At 35.6% G+C, this 27,807-nt stretch overlaps 1 protein-coding gene across 15 annotated transcripts in view; it reads left to right on the top strand.

Annotated features, from left to right (window-relative positions):
• The window catches only part of VPS13B (vacuolar protein sorting 13 homolog B), a 735,231-nt gene that overhangs the window by 165,981 nt on the left and 541,443 nt on the right, over positions 1-27,807 (top strand). For all 15 annotated transcript variants that reach the window (XR_002343694.1, XR_002343693.1, XM_021090606.1 and 12 more), the window contains 2 exons: positions 24,654-24,788; positions 25,581-25,754. Coding sequence is in view for 13 of the 15 variants with exons in the window: in XM_021090606.1 (XP_020946265.1) it covers positions 24,654-24,788; positions 25,581-25,754 (309 nt within the window). In the remaining 2 variants the exon portion in view is untranslated. The remainder of the gene's footprint in view (positions 1-24,653; positions 24,789-25,580; positions 25,755-27,807) is intronic.

Genomic DNA, 27,807 nt, shown 5'->3' with positions numbered 1-27,807 from the left:
GTGAACTCTTACTTTGGAGGTCTCTGAGAGTGGGGCTTGGATGTCGGTCATTAAAAAAAAAACCCAAACAACTCTTTGTGTCAATCTAATGTGGATCCAGGGTTGAGAACAACTGTGTTGGAACAGAGATTGGCTAAGTATGGCCCATAGGCCAAATATAGCCCACTGTCTCTTTTTTCAGTGGTACACAGCCATGGTTATTTAGTTATTTGTTTAGTTGTTATCTATGGCCCTATTATACTACAGTAACAGAGTTGAATAAATAAGTGCAACCGAGACCTTATTGCTCACAAAGCCTAAAGTATTTACTATCTGGCCTTTTATAGAAAAAAAATTTGCCAAACCTTGCTTCAGATTTGAGCTCTGATTATTACAGCTTTGCCAGTTTCCTAGAAGTCGTGTTAATACTTGAGGTAATTGGTGAATTGGCCAAACTTTTGGTTATCTTTTCATTTCTTGTCTAATGGATTGTGAGCTATAGGAGGGCAGCTGTCATATTTTATAGGCTTTGAATACCTTAACCCTTAGTATTGTTAATTTTGCATAGTTGGATCTAAGTAAATATTGATTTATTGATGCAAACTATTGGCCTTAGATTATCACATGAGGGTACCAGCAAGGGGGAGTGAGGAGTTTTTGTCTTGCATACTTTCAGTTCTTTAATATTTACTTATTCAAATGTAATATTGCAAAATGTTAAAATGTTAGATATTTTAGTATTTTGTATTACCAAGACATGATTTTAAAATTATGGTAAATCTCCTCTCCCCTCCATTTCTCTAATTCCTTTCAGTCTTCATTACTCTATCAGTTGTTCTTGAGTTTTAGATCTAGCTCAGCTATAAAATACCATACCACCTTTTCATCATTGTTACTCTTTTGAAAATTTAGTTTTATATTTCAGGAAATTTTGACAGTGACTGGGATATCTGTGTCTTGAAAATATTTTGGGGTCTGGCAGATATATGGGCGATCCAATTTTAATAAAAGTTTAGCCTTACTTCTAAGCCTTTCATGTGTAAAGTTAACTTCACTTTTGTTTTTAGTGTGGTTATAGTAATTTTTAAATTTTTGGTTGTTCAGGAGAGAAAACAGACATGAAAACATCCCATATAGGCTTCTGTTATATTTCCCTGGAATGATGTATTCAATTAGCTTTCAAATATTACTGCATAAATTTTGTTCAAAGACTGTATCTCACCACTTGTATCCCAAATACAGTTAGTTCACATCCATGTGTTATATATTTATTAAGAAAGTAAGTTGCCATCTTAAAAAGATTTTCATTTGAGTTGATGACTAAAGGGAATATGTTATTTAGGGCAAGGAAAAAACCTGAAGCACTCCGGCAGGTTGCTGACTGAAGGCCAAATGGCTGATCAGAGAGTCTTTATATGCATTGGTAATGTGTTGTGCAATATAAGCTGAAATATATTCCACCAGGGAGGAAAACGGAATAGGTTACATACACTGTTCCTAAGTGCAATGAATATAAAACTTCGTTACTCACTTTAAGCAGGTGCTTTTTATACGAGGCTTTAAAAAATATAAAACTGCTGGTGAGATGATTGGTTTGTACAGACACCCCTTAGCTTGCAGTGCTTTGACCAGATAAAGAGGCTAAAAGTATTTTTGCAAACATTTCTTGAATGAGTCAGGGATTGATGGTTAATAATTCTCTTGATGTAATAACCTATCAGTATAACTTGTATGGTACATGAAATTTGTCTCTGACTTGCTTATGAAGAATTATTTTCAGGGACACAGGAATAATTTTCTAGTTTTTTTTTTTATCTAGTTAATTTTAAAGAAATGCCACTTAACCAAAGTTAATTTTTTAAAGATATAAACATGCATTTTAAGAGTATTTTTGAAGAAACTCTCAAATACTATTTCATTGTAGTTTTTAGTTCTTTATAGTTCTTCAAGAACTACAGAGTATTTTATAGGCATCAAAATTCAATAAATTTTTGGAATGTAAAATAACTTTCTAGGATAGCATCTAGTTGCTGAGCATCATGAAGGAATAAAAAGTATATTAATTAGTCCATAAAGATTTATAGTCATTCCACCTACACATACAAATGCCCATATATTTCTCTTCAGCTCTTAGTACAAGCACCTATTTACAGTTTAAACACTGAACATTCTTCTGCAAATGAATTTTCATAAACATAAAATAAAAGGGAGGTAGACAGGGTGGTAAATAGGTGTTTTTCATATTTCTTTTAGGTTTTAAATATGTGAACCAGTGGGTTTTCTTTTTAAATACTCTCTAGATGGATGGATTGATTGTTTTTTTCCTCTCCTCTCTTTCTCTATTTTTTTTTTTTTTTTTTTTTTTTTTGCTTTTTAGGGCTGCAGGTGCATCTTGTGGAAGTTCCCAGGCTAGGGGTCAAATTGGAGCTGCACTTGCTGTCCTTTGTCACAGTCACAGCAACGCCAGATCCAAGCCGCATCTGTGACCTACACCACAGCCCAAGGCAACTCCAGATCCTAAACCAAATGAGTGAGGCCAGGGATCAAATCTGCATCCTCATGGATAATAGTTGGGTTTGTAACCCACTGAGCTACAACCGGAATTCCTCTCTGTATTACTGAGGTGACCTTCACGTAACAAAGTCAGCAGTTTTAAAGTAAACAATTCAGTGTATATTTACAATGTGGCAAAACTTTTCATCACTCCCTAAAAACACCCTATACCCTTTAAGTAATAATCATGCCCAATCTCTCTCTGCCGCATTCCCTCTAATCTGGCTTCTGTTTCTATGGATTTACCTATTCTGGGCGTACTATGATATTATATAATACATGTTTATCTAAGTTGTGTGTATCAGTAGTTCAGTTTTATTGCTGCATCGTATTCCATGGTATGTGTATATCACAGTTTGTTTAACTATTATCTGTTGAAGGACATATGGGTCATTTCCAGTATTTTCCTTTTCTATCTATACCGCTTATTTCTCTTTCTTATTACGCTAGGTAGAACTTCCAGCATTATTTTGAATGGCAGTGGCGAGAGCTGATGTCCTTGGCTTTGTGCCAGTCTTAGCATGAAAACATTAACTTTTTTACCGTCAAGTAGCTTTAGGTGTTTCTGTAGATGGTCATTCTCAGGTTAAGGAAATTCTTCTCTATTCCCCTCTTCCTGAAAGTTTTCTATGAGTTGTTGAATTTTGTCAAATGCATCTTCCTGTATCAATAGATATTATTATATTTTTTCTCTTTAGCCTGTTAACATGGTGAGTTACATTGATCTTCCAGTTTTGAACTGAACATCCATTCCTAGAATAAATCCCAGTTGGTCATGATATGTTTACTTATATTTTATATATCCACAAACTCATTGCTGAATTTCATTTTCTAATGTTTTGTGAAATATTTTCACATGTATATTAGTGAGGAATATTGTGTTTAGTCTTCCTTTTTGCAATGTCTTTGTTTTAGAATCAGCGTAATTCTGGCTTCATAAAATGAAATGGGAAGTGTTTCTTCCTATTCTGTGTTTTGGAAAGAACTGTGTAGAAGGGGTATTAATACTTCTTCAAAGATTTGGTGTAACTTTCCAGCTGTCCCTGGAGATTTACCCTTTGTGAGTGTTTTTAGATTTTTCTTGATTTATTGATCCATATCATCAAAGTTATTACATTCTTTTTGCAGAATTTTTACTTGTGGTATTTTCTTCTTAAGCTTTTGTTGCTTGCAGTCTGTGGTGATACCCTGTTTCATTCCTGATATTGGTAGTTTATAGTCTCTTTTTTTTCTTTACTAGCCTTGCTAAATTTTTGTCAATTTTAATTATTTAAAAAAAATTTTCAGGAATTCCTATTGTTGTTCAGTGAGTTAAGAAGCTGACGTAGGAGTTCCCGTCGTGGCGCAGTGGTTAACGAATCCTACTAGGAACCATGAGGCTGCGGGTTCGATCCCTGCCTTTGCTCAGTGGGTTAACGATCTGGCGTTGCCGTGAGCTGTGGTGTAGGTCACAGACGCGGCTCGGATCCTGTGTTGCTGTGGCTCTGGTGTAGGCTGGCAGCTATAGCTCCGATTCGACCCCTAGCCTGGGAACCTTCATATGCCGTGGGAGCGGCCCAAGAAATGGCAAAAAAAAAAAAAAAAAAAGGAAGCTGACGTAGTGTCTGTGAGGATGTGGGTTTAATCCCTGGGCTCACTTAGTGGGTTAAGGATCAAGTTGCTGCAAGCTGTGGCATGGGTTGCAGATGCAGTTCGGGTCCTCTGTTGCTGTGATTGTGGTGTAGGTCGGCAGCTGCAGCTCTGATTCGACCTCTAGCCTGGGAATGTCCATATTTTGCAGATGCGGCCATAAAAATAAAAACAAAAACAGTTTAAATCAACTTCATTGATCTCTGCTGTTATTGTTATATCCTTCACTTGTGCTGGGTTTATCTTTCTCTTTTTTTATGTTTTTCAGGTGAGAACCTAGATTATTGACTTGAGACTTACTTTTCCAATGTGTACATTTAGTGCTGTAAAATTTCTTCTCTGCACTGCTTTAGTTGTGTTTTGATACAATTTTAATATATTGTATTTTCATTCAGTTCAGTGTATGTTTTAAATTTTTCTTGAGTGTTCCTCTTGTGACTTGTCAAATCTTTAGATCTGCTTAATTTCCAAGTAATTGGAGATTCTTGTATTATTCTTACTGATTTCTAATTTTTTAAAATTTTATTTTTTATTAAAGTATAGTGGATCTATAATGTGCCACTTTCTTCTGTACAGTGAAGTAACCCTGTCATACATATATTTATATATATATTTTTTTCATTCTCTCTTCCATCATGTTCTGTCCCAACAGATTGGATTGGATATAGTTCCCTGTGCTATAAAAGTAGAACCTCACTGACTTAGCCATTCTATATGTAATAGTTTACATTTATTGATTTCTAATTTGAATCGCTGATAGTCAGAGAAGAAACTCTGTTGACTTCAATTCTTGTAACTTTTTGAAGTTCATTTATGGCCCAGAATTACATGGTCTCTCTTATTAAATATTCTATAGGCATTTGAAAAGAATGTTTATTTTTTGTTGTTCTGTAATACCAATAGTAATGATAGTGTTTTTTGACATCTTCTATATCTTAGTTGATACTCTTGTAGTTTTTCTGTCAGTTGTTAAGAGACGTGTTGAAATGTCCAGTTAGAATTGTGGATTTGTTTATTCCTCTTTTTATCAGCTATATGCTACAGTTTTTGCAGCTCTGTTAGTTTCATATACATTTAGGATCACTGTATTATTTTGGAATATCTACTCTGGTACTTTTTTTTTCTCTTAAGTTTACCTGATGTTAATATAAGCATCTTGCTTTTTTAAAACATTGCGATTAAATTTACACATATAAGTTCGTAACACAACATTTACCATTTAGGCACTTTAAAGTATGCAACTGAGGGATTTTTATTATATTCTTAAAGTGTTGCAACCATCACTGCTGTATAGATTTAGAACATTTTTTATCACCCAAAAAGAAACCCTCTATCCTTTTAGCAGTAACTTCCCATTCCCACTTAACTCCAGCCTCTGTGAACCACTAAATTTTGTCTTTTTTTTTTTTTTTTTTTTTTTTTGTCTTTTTGCCTTTTCTAGTTCCGCTCCTGTGGCATATGGAGGTTCCCAGGCTAGGGGTCTAATCAGAGCTATAGCTGCCGACCTGCACCAGAGCCACAGCAACGCCAGATCCGAGCTGCGTCTGTAACCTACACCACAGCTCACAGCAACAGCAGATCTTTAACCCGCTGATCAAGGCCGGGGATCGAACCCACAACCTCATGGTTCCTAGTAGGATTCTTTAACCTCTGAGCCACGACGGGAACTCCTAAGTTTTGTGTCTTTATGGATTAACCTATTTTTGTATTTTCTGTTAGTGGAATCATGCAACATGTGACCTTTTCCATCTAACTTATTTCACTTAGCATGATGTTCTTTAGGGTCCTCCATATTGTGTATGTATCAGTACTTATTTTTGTAGTGAATAGTACTCCTTAATGTAGTACATTTTGTTTATCCATTCATCAGTCGATGGGCATGTGTTGTTTCTGCTTTTTGATTATTAAGAACAATGCTATTATGAACATTCTGTACAAGCTTTTTTGTGGACATATGTTTTCATTTCTCTTGTGTATTTACCTAGGACTAGAGTTGCTCATTCATATGTTACCTCTATGTTTAACTTTTTGAGGAATTGCCAAATTGTTTTGCATCATAGCTGCATCATTTTATATTCCGACGAGCCATGTGTGAGTGTTAAAATTTTCCTACATTCTCACCAATGCTAGTTATTTTCTCTTTTCAACTTCACCTGTCTAGTTGGTTGAAGTGGGATCTTACTGTGTTCTGCCTTCTTTCAATTAATATTTGCATGACCTTCTTTTTTTCCATTCTTTTACTTCAATATGAAGTAAATTTCTTGTAGATAAGGTTGGGTCATGTTTAATCCAGTCTGCCAATCTTGTCTTTTAATTCCTAGATTTAGACCATTTATATTTAATGTAGCCATTGGTTGGTTAGGTCTTAAGTCTGCTATTTCAGTTTTTTTTTTTTTTTTTTTTTTTTTTTTTTTTTTTTTTTTTTTTTGTCTTTTGTCTCTCTTTTTTGTTGTTGTTGTTGTTGTTATTGTTGCTATTTCTTGGGCCGCTCCTGCGGCATATGGAGGTTCCCAGGCTAGGGGTCCAATCGGAGCTGTAGCCACCGGCCTACACCAGAGCCACAGCAACGCGGGATCCGAGCCGCGTCTGCGACCTACACCACAGCTCACGGCAACGCCGGATCGTTAACCCACTGAGCAAGGGCAGGGACCGAACCCGCAACCTCATGGTTCCTAGTCGGATTCGTTAACCACTGCGCCACGACGGGAACTCCCTATTTCAGTTTTTAGTTTTTGCTTTCTGATCGAAATCTCTGTATTTTTCTGTCGTTTGGTTCCTTGAACATTATTTAGAATTCCATTTTGATTTATATGTAATTATTTTGAGTATACCTTGTTGTCAAGCTTTTTTGGTGATTATTTTGGGTCTACATTTCATATATCTACTGTCTCCTGGTATCATCATTTTTCTAGTTCAACTCATGTGGAGAGTATACTTACCATTGTTTCTTTACCCTTTCCTGTGTATAATACAATTATCTTAAAGGTTTCCTCAATACTGATTTGAGAACCACACCAGATATTACCATTGTTTCAACATTTAACATACACCTCAAAACTATAGAAAAGAAGGATAGTCTGGGAATTCCCATTGTGGCTCAGCGGGTTAAGAACCTGACTAGTATCCATGAGGATGCAGGTTCAACCCCTGGCCTTGCTTAGTAGGTTAAGGATCCCATGTTACCACAAGCTGTGGCTTAGGTTGTAGAGGTGGCTTTGACCCCATGTTGCTGTGGCTGTGGCGTAGGCTGACAGCTGCAGTTCCAATTCAACCCCTAGCCTGGGAAGGAACTTCCGTATGTTGCAGGTGCAGCACTAGAAAAGGGGTTGGGGGAAGAAGGACAGTCTGATATATGTACTCTGTTTTTGCTTATTTTGTTCATCCTTTTTCCCTAATATTCCAGAGTTCCTTATTTTGCCCTTTTTGGTTGGAGAGTTTACTTTATTCTTTTAGGGAAGACCTCCTGGTTAGAAACTTTTTTTAGTTTTCTTTCATTTGAGAATGTCTGGTTTTACCTTTCAACCTGACTGATATCTTCAGCTGTTGAAAAATATTGTGCCACTTCCTACTTGACCTTATGGTTTCTAATTTAAAAATCTACTGTCATTGAAATATTTTTCCTTTATGAGTAAGGTGTCATTTCTCTTTTACTCCTTTCAAAGTTTTTTTTTCTCTGCCTTTAGTTTTTAGAAGTTTATAATGTGGTTTGATTTCTTTGATTACTCTGGGGTTAGCTCAATTTCTTAATTTTCAGGTTTATGTCTTTTGCCAAATGTGAGAAGTGTTAGGCAATACTTATTTCTTAAAGTACTTTTCAGCCCCACATTTCTCCTCTCCTCCTGGAACTCTGATGACATGAATGTTAGATCTTTTGTTATGGTCTCACAGGTACCTGAGTTTCTGTTCATTTTTTTCTTTCTGTTTTCTGTATAGTTCAAATTGGATAATTTCTGTTGTGCTATCTTCCAGTTTAGAGAGTCTTTCCTTTATCTTCTCCACTCTAATATTGAAACTGTCTGCTGAGTTTCTTATTTCTGTTTTCCATTTCTAAAATTTCTATCTGAATCTTTTTAATGTCCTTCTTTCCTCCATTTCTCCCTTCCTTCTTCTCTAAATTATTAATTTGTTTCAGGTGTACTTAAAGTTGCTTATAAGACACTTTCAGGGAGTTCCCCTCGTGGTGCAGCAGAAATGAATCCGACTAGGAACCATGAGGTTGTGGGTTCGATCCCTGGCCTTGTTCAGTGGGTTAAGGATCTGGCGTTGCCGTGAGCTGTGGTGTAGGTTGCAGATGTGGCTCAGATCCTGCATTGCTGTGGCCCTGGTGTAGGCCGGCAGCTACAGCTCCGCTTAGACCCCTAGCCTGGGAACCCCCATATGCCATGGGAGCGGCCCTAGAAAAGGCAAAAAAGCTAAGACACTTTTAAAAATGGTATTTTATTTTTTACCTTTATTTAATTTATTTTTAATTTAATTAATTTATTTGAAACACTTTTATGATGGCTTTTTGAAAGTCTTTGTCAGATGGTTCGAACATATCTGTCATTTCAGTGGTATCTAGGAATTGTCTTTTCAGTTTGGGATCTTGGTTTTTTGATTGAATTCTGAAAATTTAGATATTGTTTTCTGAGACTCTAGATCTTATTTAAACATTGTTTTATGTTGCATCATCTGATAATGCTCCAGCTGTGGAAGGAGACATGCTCCCTTGTTACTGTCAAGTGGAGTTAGAAGTTCAGCATTTCCAGTTGGCTTCCATTGATACCCAAATGGGGGGTGGAGGAGTATAACTTTTGGATCTTGGGATTCTAGCCCTTATTTAGATCTCCAGAGGTAACTCCCTGGCTTGGAATAGTTGGATTGCCCATTGCTGCTCCCCATAAGATCTCTACTGACACCAGAGTGGTGGTGGTAGGGTGGCTCATTGTTGCTGATGGTTAATGAAGGTCCTAATTCTCTTCTAGGTAGGCTTCCTTTGGCACTACCCTGGGAGGTTGAAGGTTTCCTCCTTATTGCCAAGTTGGGTTGGAAGTCTAGGTTCTCTCTTCAGCCTTCTTTCATGTTACCCAATTTGGGACATTTGGGTTTCCTTGTTAGAGCATGTAATTTTTTTGATCTCCCCCATGTTCCCAGGCCAGAGATTGAACCCAAGCCATAGCAGTGATAATGCTGAATACTTAACCACTATGCTACCAGGGAGCTCCCTGTTAGAGCATGTTGAAAGTTGAAGTCTGGGCTTCCTATTGACTTTTGCTAGTGTTGGTGTGGGTTGAGACCACAGTTTTTTCTGTGGTGATTGTTTGGAGTAGAGCAGTTATTATCTAAAAGTTTTCTTTCTTGCTGCTAGGATGCTATTATTCAGGTCCTTTGGCCAGAGAGGATAGGCTTTTGTTAGGACTTTTTATGTCTGTACCTATTGGCCTTCCTGGGCTACTGGCTTCTTCAGCTTCAAGTCTAGAGTGTATGAGGCAAAAACAGAGCCTTTGCACCTCACCACTGTGTTTTTCTTTGGCTCCCGAAGTCCCTAACTGGTCTGCTTCCTTCTTTCCACTTTTCAAAGGCTCTTTATTTTTGTTTTATATATAATGACACTGGGCTTTTAAGTTTTCCTTAATTAGCATGAAAAATAGGGAAAAGTCTACCCTGTTTCCTGGAAGTGGAACTAGTTTATTTCTATAATGAGCTAGGAAAAAGTGTCTGAACTATTTCTAGTGACTTGTGACAGAACTTGATGGAGAATAATGTGAGAAAAAGAATGTGTGTGTGTATATATATATATATATATATATATATATATGTGCGGGCTGGGTCACTTTGCTGTACAGCAGAAATTGACAGAACATTATAAATCAGCTGTAATAAAAAAAGTCTTGATTATGTTTCATTTTGGTTTGAATAGGGTGAATGTGGACTTGAGTAGTCTGTTTGTTGATGCTATTATTTTTTAGCTTAACTGTATCTCAGCTACCTGACAGGATCTTTGACTCTGACTTCAGTGGTAGTAATGTTTATTCTTGAAGGATGTGGTCTGCACTGGTTTGTGAATAATTTAGAGCTCAGTTCGTGTATGGATTGGATTATCATTTCTGTTTTTCTTCTTGTACATAGTTGTAAAATATATTTCTTAGACTCTGAGATCTTCTACCATTTAAGTTGTATATTTGGGTTATTTATTGGAAAGCTTTTTGTTGTTTGTAACTTCACATATTGACCTCTGTTTATCTTCTTTCCTTTTATTTGTAAGTAAATGTATATACACCAGAATTAGCAGGGGGTTTTATTATTGCCTTCTGATTCTACCTACTGTTATTACAGAGTGTTATTTGTCTCTATTCTTTTTTTTTTTTGTCTTTTTGTTGTTGTTGTTGTTGTTGTTGTCGTCGTTGCTATTTCTTGGGCCGCACCCGCGGCATATGGAGGTTCCCAGGCTAGGGGTCTAATCGGAGCTGTAGCCACCGGCCTACGCCAGAGCCACAGCAATGCGGGATCCGAGCCGCGTCTGCAACCTACACCACAGCTCACGGCAACGCCGGATCGTTAACCCACTGAGCAAGGGCAGGGACCGAATCCGAAACCTCATGGTTCCCAGTCGGATTCGTTAACCACTGCGCCACAACGGGAACTCTTGTCTCTATTCTTTAATGTGAAACCTTACTTATAACGGTAATTAAGCTTCTAAACTTATTAGTAAGTCAGTTTTTAGATTATATGTAAAATTTAATAAAATTTCCTATTTCTACAGTAATGCCAATTTCTGTATAATTTCTAATTTTTTCTATGTGTAGTTTTCATAGTTGTAATCATATTGTTTGTACTATCTTATGTTCTCTTATACTGTGATTTAACTTTTCTCTCTCTCTTTTTTTTTTTTTTTAACTTTTTAGGGCTGTGCCCACCACATATGGAGGCTCCCAGGCTAGGGGTCTAATTGGAGCTATAGATGCTGGCCTATGCCACAGCCACAGCAACACAAGATCTGAGCCTCATCTGCGACCTATATATACCACAGCTCATGGCAACGCCAGATCCTTAACCCACTGAGCAAGGCCTGGGATTGAACCCGCAACCTTATGGTTCCTAGTCGGATTCGTTTCTGCTATGACATGGCGGGAACTCTAAACATTTCTTAATAGATATATATTTTGTATACTTTCACATTAACATCAAATAACATAGGTTTCATTGATAATGAGATATTAATATTTCATAATACAGTTAATCATTCTCCTCTTCTGACATTTGAAATGTTTTCTGATTTTTGCTGCTGTGATTAATACTGCTATGAAGCATTTTTCCTTCTCTTTAGTTATTTCTTGGAGAGAAAATTTCGGGACTGAATGACTTGGTTATGGATTCTAAGTTTTAAAAAATAGCATATAGAAGTTCTCTTGTGGCACATTAGGTTTAGGATCTGGTGTGGTTGCTGCTTTGGCGTAGGTTTGATCCCTGGCCTGGAACTTCCACATGCCACAGGCAAGGGCAAAAAAACAAATAAAACATAGAGATGTACTGCTCTCTCACATCATTCCACGAATATATAATGCATCTGGTAATGAAGGGTAATGGTTGTTGTAATAACACCTCAGCAGTATTAAATATTGTTGCTTACATTTTCACTTTTCCTTTAACTCACCTTTCTTTAGTTATAGCAAAATTCGTCTTTTGTCTTTTTATTATTTGTGTTTCTCTTAGGTGAATTTTCTTTTGTATTCTTAACCATTCATTGACTGATTCATGGGTTTCTTCATTCAACAGATAATCTGTGTGCTTAATGAAGTGATTTATTAACTTTTAGTATATTTGTTAAAGAAATTTTTTAAGTCTCTATAAGTCTTTGGCCTTTCCCTGTGAATAGTTATTTATGCTATCAAAATAGAAACATGTTAAACTGTCAGATAGGACTACATGCCATTTATAACAATGATTTTTCCTAACAGGTTTTGTGTACTTAAGTAGTCAATGATCTTACCTATTATTGTTATTACCTTTATGCAGATGAATGGCCTTTTGAGTAAATGATGCCCCCACTGGCCATCTGTTTGCTGTCCTCAGGTAACGCTGTGTCTAGGCAGATAGTAATCCCATGGGAGTTAAACATTCTTCCCAGTTCCTTCTTGTGGCTAACTCCTTTGTCATTGCTAAAGCGCTGTTTTCTTAGGACTCAGACTAGTTCAGTCCCTCCCTTCCTTATGTTTTCATAGCACCCAGTACTTTTTTTAGCACTTTTCACAGTATTAAATAGGTACATGTTTGGGTAGTTATTGGTTTAATGACCAATAGTACTTTTTCACTAGATTGTATAATTCATAAGAAAAGAACCTGAAATGGTCTTATTTACCCCATAACGTTAGACTGCCTCTGGTATATGGTAGTGTATAGTTAAAAAAAAAAGAAAAAAAAAAGAATCAGTGAGTGAATGAATGAGACGTGACTCAGAGTTAGTGCATGCATGACGAACGATCTACTGATGATCATCCTTAGGTACAGACCGAACCTTGAGTCTTTCAGCTACGATAATTGACCTTCCCAGTGAAAAAGAGTCCAGAGTTATTTGTAGTGGGCCTTTGATTTTGTATTTGGAGGTCAGTGATTGAAGTAGCAAGAATGAATCTTGGTTGCATACAGTAAGAGTTCTTACAGTTAAAAGAATGCTTGTCAGAGTCAAAATTTCATAGTAGTCAGATACTTAGCTTGGCAGTCTTACTTTGTGGTAGAATTGAGATGCCTTATGGCAGAATTAAACTAAGCAAAGAAGAATGATCTTGTCCCACACAGAGGTAGTAATTGTTGTATCTATTTTTCTTCTGGTGTGCTCTTTACCAACTCCCTCTTAACACACACACATAGTTAACTTAATTTAAAAGATAGTTTTGCTCTTTACTATGATGTCTTTAACTTTGCCAGCTAGTCATTTAGAGTCCTTATCCACATTTAAAATTTTTTTATTAAAGTCTTTTCCACAGTTTCTCTCTTATGTTTACAGTAAGCTTTTAAAAAAGAGTTTCTAAGCTTCCTATATGATATGTTTAAATTATCTCATTTCACTTTTGTCCTAATGCCTACATAGTTTGTTTTGCTTTTTCCTTAACTTATTGACCAAGAGTGTTACCTCTTTACCTACTTTTGCTGCAGAATATGGAGTTCAGTATGAATTTTACATAGTAGTCCTTTAGATATTTCCACCAGTGGTTATTAATGAGAATTTATTTTTATATATTTCCTTCCCATATGTGTTATGAAATACCTAATCCAAGAAGCAGGGACTTTTTTCACTAAGCATTATATTTTCTCATCCTAAGTGTTATTTTTTAAAGTTCATGTATGTGTATAATATTGATTGATCATAACTGGTAGTTGGGTGTTATTTATTACTTCACCTAAGAACTTTTCTAAATTATTCTTTTGGCCACACCCATGGCATGTAGAAGTTCCTGAGCCAGGGATTGAACTAGTGCCACAGTTACGACCTATGCCACAGCTGCGGCAATGCTGAATCCTTAACCTGCTGCACCAGGGGGAACTTCCTCAACTAAGAATTTTTGTGTAAAGAAAAATGCAATCTAATAATGCATCATTTCATTATTTATATCATAAAGTAGTAGTTCATTATTCCTTATCCGACATTATAGCTCTAGAAGCCACAGGGAGATATAAAAGGTTTCAGAAGTTATTCTTGTAATAACAGTTTGTAAATTATATTTATCTTTAGACTTAATTTCGTTCACCTTTCACTAAAGCCACTGATTTTACCTAGTCCATATTCTTTCTATCATATGTATAGAAACATAGTAAAAGTTTTATTTGATTAGTGTAATTTTTCTTTGCCTTTAAAAAAATATTGATGGTATATGACGATATTACTCCCTTCAAAGACCGCTCTTCATTCCATATCCCATCCCAGCATACAGTCTTTAATCTCCTTCTGCTGCAGATAATCACTGGCTTTTATTGTTTTTTTTTTTTTTTGTCTTTTTACTATTTCTTTGGGCCGCTCCCACAGCATATGGAGGTTCCCAGGCTAGGAGTCGAATCGGAGCTGTCGCCACTGGCCTATGCCAGAGCCACAGCAACGTAGGATCTGAGCCGCATCTGCAACCTACACCACAGCTCACGGCAACGCCGGATCGTTAACCCACTGAGCAAGGGCAGGGATCGAACCCGCAACCTCATGGTTCCTAGTCAGATTCCTTAACCACTGTACCACGACAGGAACTCCAATCACTGGCTTTTAAAACTTAAAAAAAATCTCATTATAATCAAATGCAACCACTCTTTTTTTTTTTTTTTTTTCAGATGAAGAAACGGAGCCAGAGATTTTATGTGTTTATTTATTTATTTTTATTTTTATTTTTTTATCTTTTTAGGGCTGCTCCTGAGATATTTGGAGGTTCCCAGGCTAGGGGTTGAATTGTAGCTGTAGCCACTGGCCCACACCACAGCCACAGAATGCCAGATCAGAGCCGCATCTGTGACCCACACCTCAGCTCATGGCAATGCCGGATCCGTAACCCCCTGAGTGAGGCCAGGGATTGAACCTGCGTCCTCATGGATACTAGTCAGATTCATTTCTGCTGAGCCACGATGGGAACTCCAGCCATAGAGATTTTAAATCCAAGATTACACAGCTATTATATCAACAGGAAACTTCTTCTTATTCTTTAATGTATATAAACTGAACTTGCTCAATCTAAGCTTGTGTTGTTTGTAGTAATAGCAACAATGAGAATGTACTATCTAACATTTATTGAATGCCAAATCCTCTGTTAACCACCATCCACTTATTATTTCAGCCCTGAGGATTATTCTGTAAAGTAGCTAGTGAATTATACCCACTTTATAGTTATGGAAACAGAGTAGTTAAACTAGCACATTTTCTAGTTTATAATGTATAGTGTATCTGTATAACCTACAGTGTTTAACCTCAGAAAGTACTTGTTGTTTCTACATCTATCATGGATAAAATCCTAAGGAGGAGAAAATTCAGTTACAAGGTGTATTTACTTAAGAAACATAGCACAGCATGATATGACTTCTATGCCTGGTAGCATGGCATACTAATTAACCTGAAAATCTTTCCTATATAAACAGTCATGCTGGATAATATATAAAACATATAATTCTAAGTGAATTGCTAAATTTACAAGTAAGCAAAAAGAAAAAAAAAAAACCAAAAACCAAAAACAAGGAGGAAACTGAAAATCAGAGAAGGAAGCAGCAGGAATTCATGCTTTGATTTTCCTATTTGGCAGTGGTAACCTGTTATCAGTAGGGTTGGCTTTTAATCACCAGAGGGTTGGATGGGGGGACAAGAAAGGAGGAATTGGGAAGTGATTTTTGTTTCTCTAAGCTCATAACTTCTAAGGACTAGCGGGAAGGTGGATTGTTTGAAAAATCTGCCCCACTCTTTCTTTTGGCTTTGATGGGGAATATAGAGGGTTCTTTCCTTGAGAATTTGTGACCACAGTCCTGTCATCAGTCAGGTTTTAATTTCTGCATGGTCTTAAGAACCATCAAGCCAATAAGTTACCTTAAAATGTGATCTTGGGTGGACTGGTTACATCTCTGGGTATCTAATAGTAAATACAGATATTTGCTTTGGGTTATACCCTTAACTCTGGTAATATATTTAAAAGGGAAAACCTTGTGAAATGTAACTCAGAATCCAAAATTGCCAAGAACTTGAAAATAATTCCCTAAGGGCTAAGACCTCAAATAGCTGATGTGGACTCCTAGAATTTCAGTAATAACTGAAAAAATTGTGTAAAGTGATTAAGATTTTTAAAGAGGAGTTCCCATTGTGGCTCAGCAGGTTAAAAACACAACAGTGTCTGTGAGGATGCTGGTTTGGTCTCTGGCCTCACTCAATGGGTTAAGGATCTGGCTTTGTCAAAAGATGTGGCATAGGTTGCAGACGCAGCTTAGATCCCGCATTGCTGAGGTTGTGGCTTAGGCCTGTAGCTGCAGCTCAGAGTTGACACCTAGCCCTAGGAGAAGACCCCTAGGAACTTCCAAATGCCACAGGTGTGGCCATAAATAAAAGAAAAAAAATATTAGGGAAGTAAAAGATAGAGTTGAAAATATGAGAAAGGCACAGATATTGTCAATAAAGATTAGAAAATTAAAAAAAGGAAAGAAGTCATTGAGTGAATGACTAGACACAGCTAGAGACACTATGAACTTAAAGGTGGATATAAAGAAATTACCCTGAAGGCAGCACTGAAAATAAAGATGAAAATTTGAAGTACAGGTCAATGGAGTTGGTCACTAGAATCAGAGGATTCCATATAGGTCTAGTAATAGTCTTAGAAGGAGAAACTAGGAGAGGGATATTATTTAAAGACTTTTTGTTATCCCACAAAATTGGTGGAAGATGTGAATCTTCAGATATAAGAGTCATAAATCTGGAACAGAAAAATTAAACATAAATTTCTAGAGTAGATGCATTGTGATGAAACCCCAGTGTGCTAAAACAAGCATAAATCTTTAAAAGCGATCAAAGTGAAAAGAAATTAATGATATGATCTGCCACTGTTAATATTTTAGTTTCCATATTTGGCGCTAATGTCAGGATAAAGAAAACTCTTTGTTCTTGGACATCAGTTGTATTTGAAGTACTATGGTAAACTATCTGATATTCTCTTCTTTTAAACCCTTGAAGTCTTGTGATCTTCCTCTTTCCAGCCAAAACGAATCGTTGAAGTCCTCTTGCCAGACTGTGTTCAGAATTTGTAAGTTCTTCAGTATTCTAACCAGGCTCTGCCCCCTTCCAAATGAAAATATATATTTTTCTAGTTCCTTATACCCAGAAATGTCTAAATTCCCTAACCTATAATCAACAGTGGAAAGTTAAGTAACCTTGAAGAGGAGTAGATTAATTCTTGCTAATACTGCAAATTAGTTTTCCAAGAATGTATGTGTTTAGTGTGACAAAGACATGTTGGAACAAGACACTGATTCATAAAATTTTAGAGTTAGAAGCAGACTTATTTTGTTAATATAAGGCATCTTTTTTCATCATTCTGTCAGTATGAAGCTAAGTCTTTGTCAAATGTTTATTTGCCATTGTTGATGTTAAAAAAAGAATTAGAGAAGCTGATTTGTAGATATTTAGTAAATGCCTGTTGACTCTCTTTTTGCTGGAAACGATAGCATTAGGGACAGGGATTGCTGTGAGGGCGAAACAATGGAAAGTAAAGCTCTTGCTGTAGAAGACTATCTTTTGTTTCTTGTGAATAAAGTTCAGTTCTGTCACCTAATTATCACTGTGGTCTCTGCTTTTGAGATTACTTTTTGTTTTATGCCATTTAATTGGTTATAATTCAATAGTTATCTTTTATATCCTGTTGAAGATATTAAGTGATTTACTTAAGATTTTCGCAAAACTCGAGGCTGTCAATTTATCTGCTTTTCCGTGTTAAAAACAGTAAAATCATTATCATCAGCAGCAATAACAAAGCAACCATTGCTTTTTAACCTTTGCTGTCTCCTATTTTGCTATCTTTGTCACCTGTTGAGCCTTGGTACACCTCTTTGTTCTTGCCTGCCCAGCCTTTCTTTTTAAGACTTCCACTTTCTTCTCATGTGAGAAATCTTCCTCTCTTTCATTTTCTCCTTTTATTCTTCCTTGATAGAATAATGCTTAGTTTTTACTATAATATCAACATTTGGAAGCTCTTTGCTATTGTTCTTTTGTAGAATGTTCCCTATTAACTCTGCTAAAATGGCTATTTTAAAAGAATTTACCTCTTCCCTCTACAGAAAACTTTACTACTGCTTCACCACCCAATAGTAAAGTTTTTACTGTGATTTTATCGTTTTTGGGTATCTAGATTGAGTCCTGGCTGCCTGAGTGTCCTGAATGACCTTTTGTTTGATTTTATTAAATTACAGTTTTGGGAGTTCCTGTTGTGGCTCAGTGGTAACGAAACTGACTAGTAACTATGAGGACATGGGTTTGATCCCTGGCCTTGCCCAGTGGGTTAATTATCCGGCATTGCCGTGATCTGCAGCTTAGGTCACAGACATGGCTTGGATTCTGAGCATTAGATAATTAGTTTTAAATTTTGTAGTCATTATTCTTTTAGTGTACTTTCCTCCTGTTTTAGTCTCTGTTTGCTTTTTTACTTTTTAAAAAGTTTTACTGAATTATAGTTGATTTACAGTATTGTGATTTCTACTGTACGACAAAGTGATTCAGTTATATGTTTACACAGATCCATTCTTTTTCAGATTCTTTTCAATATAGATTTTCACAGAATATTGGATAGCATTGCCTGTGCTATACAGCAGGTTCCCATTGGCCAACCATTCCATATACTCTGTTTGCTTCTAATCCTACTATAAAGATGTTTTGAAGTCTCCTTTGATTGTTGATCTTGGAATAACCTTTTCTCTTATGTTGAATCCCCTGTTTCTTGAATCACATGTGTTATTCTTTCCTGATTTATTTCCTCTTTGTGGTGGAGCACAATTCTCTAGTTATCTTTCCAACAGAGGAAGTAAAACTTTTTTTTTCAGGTCTGGCATGTTTGAGTGAATTTTTATTCTACCTTCATGTGTAACGGTAGTTTGGGTGTCTATATAGAGATTTGCAGGTTGTGAATGATATTCCTACAGAATTTTAAAAGCATAGCTTTGTTGTTGTCTTCTCATTTCCAATACTGTGTTGAGAAGTTTGATATCCTTCTAATTTTGTGTTATATGTTTGCATGTTAGTCTTTTTCTGTTTTCATGCATCTGTTTTCTATCTCAGAAGCTTTTAGGAGCTTCTCTCTTTAGCCTTCATATTTGCTTTTCCATTTGTTCTGCTGGATACATGGATACCTTTTAAATTTGAAATTCCTGTGCTTCAGTTTGGAGGAAATCTTTTTGAATTATTTCTTTGATTATTTTCTCTATTTTGTTTTAGTAGTTCTTCCTGGAACTTTTGGTTTTCATACATATGATTGTTTATGCTGATCCTTTTAGTCATTTTTCTCCCATTTTTATTCTCTGGCTTTTTCGTTTTAATTTATATGGTAGATTCCCTTATCTTTATTTTCCTATCTTACTATTATTTTAAGAAGAATTAACATCATGATTTCAATTTTTAAGGGCTGTTCTTTGTTCTTTGAAAAGTTTGACATCCTGTTCTCATTCTAGTACCTTCTGCACTCCCTCTGAGGGTAGCAGTAACAGCAACAGCAGCAGTACTTATTACTTAACGTTTTCTATTCCCAGCATTGTCTATTTACCCTACTTCCTTTTTTGTGTTTGTTTTTATGTCTGCCTTTCATGTTAGTAATTTCTACCTAATTTCTGATGATCCTTCCTATCGTAGAATAAAATACTAAATAACCAATTGGGAACCTGTGTGTGAGGTTAGAGCTTATTGAGTGAGTGGCTGGTGTCATTTTAGGGGAATTGGACACATAATCATTTTTTTTTTTTTGTTGGGGGATAATCAGTTATAAGTATCTCTGGTTCTTTTTTCTTGGACTGGCTAGTTTTCATAGAGGGAAATCCTTGCAGTTCCTTCTTGCAGGTTATAAATCTGGCATTTAGAATTCTTACTAAAAGAAAACATTTCATCATTCAGTACATCTGATTTATATATAGTTTTAGACACTCTCCTATTTTTTGCATGCACCCTTTTCTTTGGTTGTATCCTTAGTTCATTGTCCTTCCGATGATTCAGTCTCTCCAGTGCAAACCCCTCAGTCTTTTGCCAGGAGGAGTGTGTGGTAGTTGCATGGCTGCGTGGATCAAGGCAAAAGATCTATGGTCATTTAGATAGACTTTCAGTCACTGCTCATCTTTTTAGCCTCATCTGCATTCCTGCCCTCCAAACTACCTGGCTTCTTTAATTCTTACCTTTCAAAGGTTTATTTCAGATCAAATTGCTTCTTAGTTTTATTATCCATGGGCATTTTTCTCTTAAGTCATCTCGTTGCTACTTGTTCATCAATATCCATCTTCCAATGTTTTGAAGACAGCTCCTGCCTTTAAGAAAGTTACACCTTCAGCTCTTTTTATTTTCATTTCTTTGTTGGTAAAGGAGTAGATTTATTACTGAACACTGGAGGGTAAATTTCTGTGAGGTGAGTAGAATTATGTTGGACAAGAAATGTGTTGGAAAAAAAATCTGAGTTTATGGTGCACCATAGGACTAATAATGTGTGTTAGGGGTTAATGTGTTTTAGACAAGCACTATACAGGGAAGAAGTAACAGTGTATTATTTTATGTTAAATTGTATTACAAACATTCGGTTTATTTTTAGATTATTCCATTAATAATATATAGCATGTAAAATTGTATTTCAGTTGCAGAGCCTTAGGGATTCTCTCTTCTCTCTCTAGTAGACCATGATAGCAGTATTTGAGTAGATGTATATGAGTGGTTTCTAAAATCATTATTTCAAATATAAGATATTGTCACTATCTTAAGTGATTGTCCTGTTGATTTATGTCAGCTGATTGTACATCTTACCAAAACTGTGCACCTTACCCCAAATTAAGTTTTGTATAAAGTTCAGCTGATTCCTTCCTTCCTTCCTTCCTTCCTTCCTCTTTCTCCCTCCCTTTCTTTCTTTCTTTCTTTCTTTCTTTCTTTCTTTCTTTCTTTCTTTCTTTCTTTCTTTCTTTCTTTCTTTCTTTCTTTCTTTCGTGTCTTTTTAGGACAGCACCTGTGACATATGGAGGTTCCTAGGCCATTGGTCAAACTGGAGCTGTAGCTGTTGGCCTATGCCACAGCCACAGCAACCCGGGATTTGAGCTCATGGCAATGCCAGATCCTTAACTCACTGAGCGAGGTCAGGGATTGAATCCACATCCTCATGGATACTAGTCAGGTTCGTTAACCACTGAACCATGACGGTAACTCCTCAGCTAATTTCCAAGAGTTAAATATCTTGAGCAATAACTGCAGTATTTTGGCCTCCGCATTTAACAATAATAGTGTCTTGTCTTAAACCGCCTATCTAGTAGATACGTAATGCTGCCTGGACCTGATGCCTTGCTTTTTCAGTTTCAGAGCTTTTAATCTTTTTGTTTCACTGTACTGCACTCCTAACAGGAGATTTCTTTTCACAATTTTAGGAAGCAGCATTCAGGTAGGTAGAAAGCAATGTAAACGGTGCCCTGAGTTGTGCAGTGCCAAGACCTTCCTAGTGTTTTACAAATTTTGAGGTGTTTTACAAATTTTGGTTTGATGGTAGAGTAGAATTAAACCAAGTTTATTTTTATATTATTTTTAATAATACTTTGTTTTCTTGAGAGCAATTTTAAGTTCACAGCAAAATTGAGGATAAAATATGAGATTTTGCGTATATTTCTGTCTCCGTATCTGTCTGCATAGCCTCCCCCAATATGGACATCCTTCACCAAATGGTACATTTGTTACAATTCATGAACATACATTGACACATCGATATGGCTCAAAGTCTATATATTGCCAAGGTTATTTTTTTACTAGCAGTTCTTCTCCATTGTTGAAGTCTATAAAGAGATGATTATAATCCATCTTTTTAAAAGTCTTGAGCTTGTTACCATTAAAAACAAATTACTTTATAAAAAAGTTTCCTTAAGGAAAAATTATGCAGATGTTTTAGTTACTGAAACAAGTTTAAAATTATCTGGGAAACATAATGATCGTAAAAATGTGAAATAAGTTCTTAATAGTATTAGTCTAAAACTAAGTGGTTTATATATGTATAAGAGATTCTGTCAGATTCTTCTGATAAGAGTCTTATGTACACATGCATTAGATTAACAAAGACCTATCATTTGCAATTCAAGATAGAGTCCTAAACTTGGTGTAAACTATAAAAAAAGCAGTGTTGTAAAATTTTTTGAAAGCCATTTTGATCTATTCACATTTAAATTTTTTTTTTTTTTTTTTTTGGGTCTTTTTGTCTTTTTAGGGCCACACCTGTGGCATATGGTGGTTCCCAGTCTGGGGATCCAGTCAGAGCTGTAGCTGCAGGCCTATGCCACAGCAAAGTGAGATCTGAGCCGCATCTGTGACCTGCATCACAGCTCACTGCAATGCCGGATTCTTAACCCACTGAGCAAAGCCAGGGATAGAACCCATATCCTCATGGATGCTAGTTGGGTTTGCTAACCCCTGAGCCATGACAGGAACTCCATGTATACACATATATTTAATTTTTGTAGAAAATGAATTCATATTTCCTGTTTCTTAGAACCATCAGTACCCTTGAGAGAATGCTTCAGTAATTCTTGTCTGCCGATCACTATCTAGATTTTAAATTTTTTTTTTTTTTTTTTTTCAAAAAATTGGCATAGAAGCAAGTCTGACTCTGGGGGCTTGAAAGCTAGATGAGGGTATAATTCCATTTCCTGTCCCTCTCATCATCTAACCACAATGATTGGAGAAGGGTAAAATTTCTACTGATTATAACTTCTACATCCACAGTGAAAGTTAGATATGCAGGCTAGCTCAGCTGCTTTTCTTATGAGGAGAAAAATGATCCAGGCCTCCCCACTTTCTGACTTGACCCTGGCAAAAAACTTTATTTCTGTAAACTTTGTTTTTCTGGATGTAAAATGAAATAGTAATAGATGCTTTTTTTTTCTTTTGAGATGAATAAAAAGAAATTAAGTATAGTACATGGCATTTAGTAAGTGCTCAGTGAATGTTATGTGCTCTAATTAGTACTATTACTACTGTTATTGCTACTGCTGCTATGTTTACATACATGTTGATGGCATCATTTGACTTTCTGAAATACTGCTGCTTAAGTTTTTTGGTTTTTTTTTTTTTTTTTTTTTTTTTTTTTTTGGTCTTTTGTCTTTTCGAGGGCCACACTTGTGGCATATGGAGGTTCCCAGGCTAGGGGTCTAATCAGAGCTGTAGCTGCTGGCCACAGCCACAGCCATAGCCACAGCCACACTAGATCCGAGCTGAGTCTGCGATCTATACCACAGCTCACGGCAATGCTGAATACTTAATTCACTGAGTGAGGCCAGGGATCAAACCCCCAACCTCATGGTTCCTAGTCGGATTCATTTCCTCTGCGCCACGATAGGAACTCCGCTTAAGTTTTTTGAGTGATAGATTTTGATAACTGATAAAAACATAGAAAAATGTGTGAGTACATGGGATTTAGACTCTATGAGGATATTAGATACCATTTCAAATGGGAACAACAGAGGTAGTGGCTATTGGAAAATAGCAGCCATTTGATACATGTTTGTACAACCATCAAATTAGTAAATTAACAGGTCCTTCTGAAGTAAAAATTAGTATGTGAGAAGGTGTTCCTCAAGATCATGTCCTTTAACCATTTGCAAACCACATAGTGTGTTAGTTAAACTGTTTCCTGGGCCACATTGCAGGAAGACTTTTGGAGGACTATGAGGCTTCTTGAATATACCAGAATTTGAGATCAAGATATTAGAATCATAGAAAGTTTATGGTTTTCTTAATTATTCGTACATAGCTCTGCTTAAAGAAGTTTCACATATGAAGGAAAATATATATTTGATTGAAATGTGGGATTAGGAAAGGAAGGGAAATTATAGTGGCCACTCTTCATGAATATAGGTGAAATTAGTGGTGTAGTTTTCTGTGATAGGGTCAAATTGTGTTAAACACCTCAGCTCTTTCTCTGCTATAGGGCAGAGCAAAAATTATTTCACTCTTCTAATCTGTTGGTTCCCAATTTGTAAATTGAGGATAATATGACATCTTTATTACAGTCTTGTTTTAAGGATTGAATATATGTGCATAACACATGGTTAAGTCCCCCAGTAAATATTAGTTGATTAGAGTTCATCATCATCATTTTAGTGGTTTGCAATAATGTTAGTATAATGTTCTCAAGGTTTCTCTGCCTTTTAAATTATCACCTACCCTTTAGGGCCAAAATGAGTTTCTCCCTTTTGAATTAGGTTTTCCCTACCATTTATGTCATGGTAATTGTTCCCTTCTGTGCTTTTATGTCCTTCAGCAAGTAGCATTTAGTAGAGACATTAATATCCACTTTTTTTGTTAATTGATATAGAATCCCTTTGGTTTCTTTTAGTTACACATGGCATGTCAATTTTGCTTATAAGCTGTTGTATTTTAACTTTGGAGCTGTTTTGAGCTATCTTGTTTCTCTCTTCATCCCACCTGACCAAGATATTTTGAGGAGGAAGTTTCCTGTTTAAATTAAATGCTTCTGCCTAAATGAAATCCAATTTATGAGTTAAATTTATTTCAGATGAAAAATCTTTATATTCTAAAACAAAATATGATATTTAGTCTCTCATTTTAAACAAATAGTTATTTAATATTTGAATATGTATATTTATGACAGTTCAGCCTACTTATTTTAAAATTGCGTCTTTTTACCTCCTAAATACTAAACTATGAAACCTAACACAAATACTGTAAGAACATCTGAGGTAGTTAATTAAAGTATAATTAAGTTTAAATGCCTTGGTGAAGGAGTATAAAAATTATTTAAATTCAATCGGCTAGTACATTTGCAGTTTTCTTTTATTAGGTGTGAAATCTAAGAATCCCTTGCCAACTCTTGAGGGCTCAATCCAGAATGTTGAATTGAAGTACTGCAGCACATCATTGGTCAAATGCGCCTCTGGGACCATGGGATCAATAAAAATTTGTGCCAAAGCCCCAGGTATGTGCAGCTGGACCGTGTAAAACTTTATTGCCTGTATAGGAGAATTGGCCTTGCATTTTACAAGGAGCGTTACTGAAACAAGAATTTACTCATTGTTCCTATGAATCAGAGGTTTTAAATTTTTTATTTTTACTTGAAAAAATTGTTAATTGTGCCAGGATGATACATACTCCTTGACTTTAATAAATTAATTTTTGTTTAAGGAAAAAAATCTTTACATTCTTTTAAGAATGGTTATGAAGGAGGAAAAATTAAAGGGAAGATTATTCTTATACTTTTGAGGTGGAATAAGAGGTATAGATATATATGACACTTAAAAATTAAATTAAAATGTTGTGTCATAAAATTAAACTGAAAACCCAGCTGTTTTTCAATTTAAAGTCGTAATTGACTTTGCTTTCCTTCCAATACTTTATTTCATAATATTTTCCCTAAACTATTTGTTATTTAATTTTTCCAATGTGAACTAAATGTCTAGATAAGTTTAAAGAGGTACAGATTCCACTGAAAATATTGAATACAGTGTGTTCATGATGTTTAATTTTACAAGCTTTTCTGAACATGTTCTACGTTCATTAGCAAAATATTAAAACAGTATTTTAAGAGTTAAACGTGCTGTTAATTTTATCAGTCATACTTTTTAGAGTATACAAAATGTACAGCTAAAATTACCAAGTATAAATTGAAGAATTACATTATGATGTTAGTATATTTTAAAATCAAGTGTCCTCAGGCTATTCCTTTATTTTATTTGATAAGACTTTCTTTTTCATAAATGTTTCTGTTCAGGTGACAATGGAAAAGAGAAGTTGATTCCATTGCTTCAGGGTCCTTCTGACACTAAAGACCTTCATAGCAGTAAGTGGCTCAATGAGAGTAGAAAGCCAGAATCTCTCTTAGCTCCAGATTTGATAGCCTTCACAGTCCAAGTTCCACAATATATGGACTACTGCCATAGTTCCGGTAAGTACATCATTATTCACTTATTTTGTGTTTTCTCTTCGAGCAAAGCTTTTGAAATTGGACTTCTTTCCTTTCCTTACCTCCCTCCCTTCCTTTTTTTCTCTCTCCTTCATTTGTGTCCATTAAAATATTCTCTGTAGTTGTGCTCTATGAATGTTCAAATAAAATATTTTTTGTATCATTTTTGATAAATGGCATGTGTTTACACACTGTTTTATTCTTTTAAGAAGTAATTCAGTTGTATGTATAACACTTAATCTTAGATTCACTAATAGTACTGCTACTACTAAATCGAAGAGTTTTAAAATGTATCATATAGTACATAGAAAAGAGTAAAAGAAATTTAAGACATTGAAAAGAGAAAATATTTTTCTTGAAATAGTAGCACTTGTGACCCATAGTTTGCCATGTTAAAATTAGGTGTTTGGGTCTTCTGTGGTTTTCTAGAAAGGAAAAGATGTTGATGATAAAGCAAAGGAAAAAACTCAGAAGTCAAGATCTTATTTCTTAGAATTAAATTTTCTCCTAGAAGTACTTTGCTTAGAATCTATTTAACTTTATTCAGCACCTTAGTATCAGAGCCACACCTCTTATGCTGAGAGGAGATATAGAAGGATCAGTAAAGACTGGGGATAACAAGGCATGGTAAGTAGAGGCATGTCAGCCATGAATTCGGTTAGTCAGTATGAAGTTAGTAAAGCCGAGTCAATGATGCTGGAAATAAGGTAGCTATATAAAGATTCCTTAAAAGGGTCAGGGGTCTCAATTTGTTCTTTAGAATTAACTGACCAGTGAGGTGGTTTCAAATAGCTGCCTAAGAGCAGAGCTCAATTAACAATATACCACAAGTACTGTAGCTTATAGAAAATAAGTTAAGCATCACTGCACTAAATTCAAATTAGAAACCACGAAAAGATTTGTAATTAACACACCAGACAGAGACTATGTGAAGGTGAATGTTTGAAGCAGTGCACATATGTAAGGGATGCCAAACCATTTGAAAGCTGAATTTGTTATAATAGCATTTGCAGCTGAATGGCATCCACACTAGAAACTGGAAATTAGTATTTGAAAGGTGAGTCTGAGAACCCCCTAAGTCAGCATGTCTTTTAAAGAATACTGTCCTTGAAAAGAAGTTTTCAGCCTGATGAGCATGGATATGAAACCCTAAGGAAAAATAAGTGAGGATGAGACCACTACCCAAACTAAGGCTATGCCTGTAGGTAGATTTTACCAATACTTTAAGGTGGGGGTTGCTAGACATGTTACTAAAGGCCAGATAGCTAACATTTTAGGCCTTGTGGATGAAATGATCTCTGTCTCAGTTGTTAAATTGTGCTATTATAGCACAAAAGTAGACACTGATAATATGTGAATGAATGGGTATGACTGTATTACAGTAAAACTTTTATTCACAAAACAAGAAGTGGGCCTAATTTAACCTATATAGTTTGCCTATCTCTGTTTTAAGGAGAAGGGATTGGTGGTTAAATAAACATCATGCTTTGTTAATGCCTAGCTAATCATGTTCTTTAAGTATGCTATTTGAGAAACTCCTTTATTTGATTATCCAAATAGTAGTTTTTGTAAAGTTTTATTTTCAAATCATCAAATCATTGAAATGTTATTACAGTGACCAGACCCGACTGGTTAGAATTTTGAAGCAAAAGAAGGGACTAAGCTTACTTGTGTCTACTGCATACTCTTAAATATGCATGGACAGGGACTCTTCGTTTTCTGTTTTGCCATATATGCAGTTAGAATGAACTGAATCAAGCTTATTTAAACAATAATCTGATCTTAAACAATATTCATATTATTCTTTGTAATTTAAATGCATTTCTATGGTCACAAATATATTTTTGCATTTCATACCTTTATATGGGTCTAAAAGTAAGCTATTATAAAAATTATAGTACTTCTCAGATAAAGTTTTTACATTTTTTTCTTACTGTTAAGGAAATTCACCTTATCTTCAACATTAGTGTTATGTTTAGTGCTAGGTTTAGGATTCGTGTGTAAAATTTTAATGTGATCAGACATTGGTACTTTG

Source organism: Sus scrofa, chromosome 4, assembly GCF_000003025.6.
Source record: "Sus scrofa isolate TJ Tabasco breed Duroc chromosome 4, Sscrofa11.1, whole genome shotgun sequence".
NCBI classification, from domain to species: Eukaryota; Metazoa; Chordata; class Mammalia; order Artiodactyla; family Suidae; genus Sus; species Sus scrofa.
Note: the sequence above shows the minus strand (reverse complement) of the source record. Positions and strands in the feature narration are given on the sequence as shown.